The sequence below is a fragment of the Otolemur garnettii genome, unplaced genomic scaffold, assembly GCF_000181295.1.
Source record: "Otolemur garnettii isolate 467f Iridium unplaced genomic scaffold, OtoGar3 scaffold00017, whole genome shotgun sequence".
Taxonomy (NCBI): Eukaryota; Metazoa; Chordata; class Mammalia; order Primates; family Galagidae; genus Otolemur; species Otolemur garnettii.
In genome coordinates, this window is record NW_003852412.1 from 2,136,049 (window position 1) to 2,140,791 (window position 4,743).

Below are 4,743 nucleotides of genomic sequence, written 5' to 3' on the forward strand. Positions count from 1 at the left end.
CTACCCAGGGGGATAGCTTGAGGCTCCATCTCAAAAAAAAAAAAAAAAAGAAACCATCAGTGTTAGAGAAGACTTGTACAGTTGCCAAGAGATATATGCTAATCTTCCGGGATTAAAAACCACAGAGGTGACTGATGCTGAGTTTTCTTCATAGGCTAGCTAATAGGAGCTTTTATTCCATGCAGATCCTCCCAAAGGATGCTGCTAGATAAAAAATACCAGCAGTTATCTCAGCACTTCTATTCCCACTTCTCTTACTGTTAAAGTTTCTTTCTGTGAGGTCAGGCGTAGGGGTCCACACCTGTAATCCCAGCACTCTGGGAGGCCAATGTGAGTGGATCGCTTGAGCTCAGGAGTTTGAGACCAGCCTAGGCAAGAGTGAGACCCTGTCTCTAAAACTAGCCAGGCGTTGTAGCAGGCGCCTGTAGTCCCAGCTACTCAGGAGGCTGAGGCAAAGCAGTCACTTGAGCCCGAGTCTGAGGTTGCTATGAGCAACCACAGCACTCTACCCAGGGTGACAAAGTGAGGCTCTGTCTCAAAAAAAAAAAAAAAGAAAAATTCTTTATAGTATGAACAAAGTAGAACAACGAACAGCAAAGACTCCTCCACCTGTGGCATACATCTTCCGTATCATGGTCTCCCACCCAGAGAGTCTCGTACCTTCCTAAAACGCAAAGATTCACTTAACTGTTTTTTTTTCTTAAGAAAAGCAAGACAGTGTTACCCAATATGACTCTTAAACTCTTCTCAAAACTTCATTGCAAAGGAAATGAAACTATTAAAAGACCATGGCTCTGTAATTCAGGAAATTGAATCAATTTGTTTGGAGCCATAAGCAGAGGAAGACTCAGCTGTGCTGAGACATGTACTGTGAGACTGCACAATGCCCTGCTCTGAAAGGATTTTACCATTCAGAGCGGTCATGAGCTTTCTCTTTACAACCATGCACCTCCTCAACTGTGTGTTTTTATTTACTACCTAAAATTATAGTTCTCTTCACAAAGTGAGACTACTTTGTCAGATGTTAGCAACTGGGGTGATTTTTTAAAACTTTTACTTAAATTTTCATTAACATTTCTATAATACTTGTAGAATGAATGTCTTTTTACTCTGTAAAAGATATATATTTTTTTTTTGAGACTGAGTCTCACTTTGTCACCTTCAGTAGAGTGCTGCGGCGTCACAGCTCACAGCAACCTCCAGCTCTGGAGCTTAAGCGATTCTCTTGCCTCAACCTCCCCACAGTGGTGCCTGCCACAATACCCGCAACAGCATGCTACCAGGTGACAAAGACTTTGTCTCAAAAAAAAAAAGAATAGCCGTCACTGCATTTTAGATTCTAGATACCTGCTGTAACAGTAATGAACTGCTACAGACCAAGCAAGAATGACACCTCATTTATTTTCTAAAGCAAATTGAATCTAACTCCAAGCCCTCTAGAGTTTTCAGGAAGTCTAATATCAATGATTACAAGCTCTCTCTTTTTAAGAAAGTTTATTCAAAACTTATAAATAAGGTAGCACAACTACTGTGTGTCTTTTCAGTATCAAACTAGAACCCTGTCAGACCTGGCCATGTGGTAGCACCTGTGCTTACTGAGCACTTGAAATGATCCTAGTGTAGCAGAAGAACTGAATTGAGATGTGCCATAAATGTAAAAAACACACTGGAGTTTGAGGACTTAAATCAATAACAAAAAAAAACCTCAATAATTTGATAATATTGTAGACACAGTGGTTTAAATAAAATATTTCATCAAAATTTACCTATTTTTTTAACTTTTTAAAATGTGTTTAGTAGAAAATGCAAAGTTACATTTGTGTCTTGTGTTACGTTTCTACTGTACAGTACTACCTGAGTTTCTGAAAAGGTAACTTTGACTATTGACTCCTGATTGGGGTCTAGATTGTGAAATTAGATGATTAATAAGTTTCCAATTATTTCTGTTCATAACCAAAGAATAACCCCCAAAGTTTTGATTTTATGGCCCTGCAGGACATAAGTTTTGTATTTAGCTTGGTAGATTACATCTATATATTTTTTTTTTTTTTTTTTTTTTGAGACAGAGCCTCAAGCTGTCCCCCTGGGTAGAGTGCCATGGCATTACAGCTCACAGCAACCTCCAACTCCTGGGCTCAAGCGAGTCTCCTGCCTCCGCCTCCCAAGTAGCTGGGACCACAGGCGCCCGCCACAACGCCCGGCTATTTTTTGGTTGCAGCCGTCATTGTTGTTTGGCGGGTCCGGGCTGGGGATTCGAACCCGCCACCTTAGGTGTACGTGGCTGGCGCCTTAGCCGGTTGAGCTATAGGCGCCGAGCCTACATCTATATTTTATTTTTCTGAATAGTTTAACTAGATTTACCCCTGATACAAGATTTTGTAATGGGAAAGCTTTTTTCTCTTTTTTTTTTTTTGAAACAGAGTCTCACTTTGTTGCCCTCGCAGAGGGCTATGGCATCACAGCTCAGAGCAACCTCAAACTCTTGGGCTTAAACAATTATCTTACCTTAGCCTCCCAAGTTGCTGGGACTATAGGCGCCCGCCACAACACCCAGCTATTTTTTTGTTGTTATTACTGTCATTGTTGTTTAGCAGGCCTTGGCCAGGTTGGAACCCACCAGCCCCAGCGCATGTGGTCAGCACCCTAACCACTGAACTACCAGGCACCAACCCAGAAAACTCTTATTATAAGTCAAAAGTTAGATTACTTCAGTGTCTGGAAATTCTCTAGCTCTTTTTGTATTCAAAAAAAAATGATTAGTCCTATTAATCAAATGATATAATTGATATAAATGTGTTTCTCTCTGAACTCTTTACTTTACGCCTGTGTTTAGAATTACACTTCATTCTGCTGTTTCGTTTTGCTTCCCTAAAGGGACAGTAAAAGGGAAGTGAAAATTGTGAATAATGCTAATACTAAATAACAAGTTTTTTTCTTTCACTTTGTCTGCTTATGTGTTTACATAAATAAAAGCAGAGGCACTATGATAGGCTTTAAAATTCCAGACCTCCATTCTCAAAAAAAAAAAAAAAATTCAGGTCCTCATTCCCAGCACCGGGCCCAGGAAATGTTTTACCCTGTACTCTGGAGCATGAGGTACCCTCCCTTCCACCATCCACAAGGAAGAGATTTGGGGGGTTTGGGGGTTTTTTGTTGTTTTTTTTAATCTTACGAGCCCCTCGTAAAAGTAGCCAAAGCTATTTGACAGTAACTGTGCTTCTATTTCTAGGTAGACAGATCCCCTCTTTGTAGCCCTCTTGAACACGAGCTTTGCTAGGCCTTTTGAATCACATTTGGGATAGGATAACAAAGAGGAACGTGTTGTATATTCCACATGGCTATTTTTTGTTTGTCTGTGTTGTCAGCTCACTCCTGAGAATCTAAGAACAGTGTATCAGACCTGAAGTTTTAAGCTCCAATTCACTTAGTAAATACATGCCACCGAGCTGTGGAGCACAGCCAGGAGAAGCATCTCAACAGAATAAAGCTAAGGTCCCTCTCCCTTCACCTCTACCCCTTTTTCTTTTGCATCTAGAGATTTAGAAAACTGCTATGACCATGAATTATTAGGCATGATGTTTTATTTTATTAGGTTGGAATGAAATACAGAAACCTAATCCTGAAACCTGGGGGATCTCTGGACGGCATGGACATGCTCCAGAATTTCTTGAAACGTGAGCCAAACCAGAAAGCATTCCTAATGAGTCGAGGCCTGCATGCTTCGTAAACTGGGGATCTTTGGTAGCAGTCCATGTCTGGAGGACAAGTCGACATTGCTGTGTGTTACTGGCCTGGAAACTGAAGGGAGTTTTGCAAGTGAAAATTTAGATTTTTATTGACTTTTGTTTTGTAATTTTAAGAATTATAAAGATGTAAATGAAATTATAAATATTGTGACCTAAGAAAAAACCCACTAGAAAGTAGTTGTACCATAGAATTTCATAAGAATGGATTTGATTTCTTTTTATAAAAGTTTCATATGAATCTAATTTGATTTTTTTACTATAATTATCTAAATAATATAATGTGAGAGGGCCAAGGATTTTTAAATTGAATCATATACATGACATTATTTGATCCTCTTGTATCTTGATGTTTTGTACTTGGGATTTCTGGACCGATAAATGAATCATCACATTCCTCTGATAAATATTTTCTCAGAGCCCTGTGTCAACTTTGTTCCTCCGTCTCACAGCAAGGTGTGACTGCTCCTTTGCCTGCATACCTCAAGGCCAGGGGAATACGCCTCAGTAATGCATTTATCTTTGTATATCAGACCTCAGGATCCCCGACTTTTGCCACACTTAAATTATGTTCTTCCTGTTGGGTTTGTCTTTTCTGTCTAAAGTCTAGTCAGAGAATTTATTTTAATTACGTGTTTCAATTAGACTGGTCTAATGGATATTGCAAGTTTTTATATCTTGTATTAGAGAATTTTGTATCTTGTATTAGAGGCTCATTTCCACTTCAGCAAGTCTTTTGGCATATTTACCAATTAGAACACTTTGGCAAGTCCAAGCATATTTTTCTGTTCTCTCATTTCTAATAAGCAGTCGAGACTTAGCCTCCTTTCCTGTCCATATCACACAAAGTGGCAGGTAGACAGACATGTCACAGGGGCTCTATAGAGTCCATGGAAGACAGCTGAAGCTGGGTGGAGCATAAGGAGTTCAGAAACTCCAGAAGAGGAGTGAGTTCTGGGCAGGAGCATTTGAAGACAGCTGCTTTGAAGTGTTACATGTG

The 4,743-nt window shown here is 39.8% G+C and overlaps 1 protein-coding gene across 3 annotated transcripts in view; it reads left to right on the forward strand.

Moving 5' to 3' along the window:
* The window catches only part of NLN (neurolysin), a 101,521-nt gene extending 97,363 nt beyond the window's left edge, over nt 1–4,158 (forward strand). For all 3 annotated transcript variants that reach the window (XM_003785875.3, XM_023510945.1, XM_023510946.1), the window contains one exon: nt 3,593–4,158. In XM_003785875.3, the coding sequence (XP_003785923.1) occupies nt 3,593–3,727 (135 nt within the window). In that variant the 3' untranslated portion in view covers nt 3,728–4,158. The remainder of the gene's footprint in view (nt 1–3,592) is intronic.
* Nucleotides 4,159–4,743: the final 585 nt, after the last annotated feature.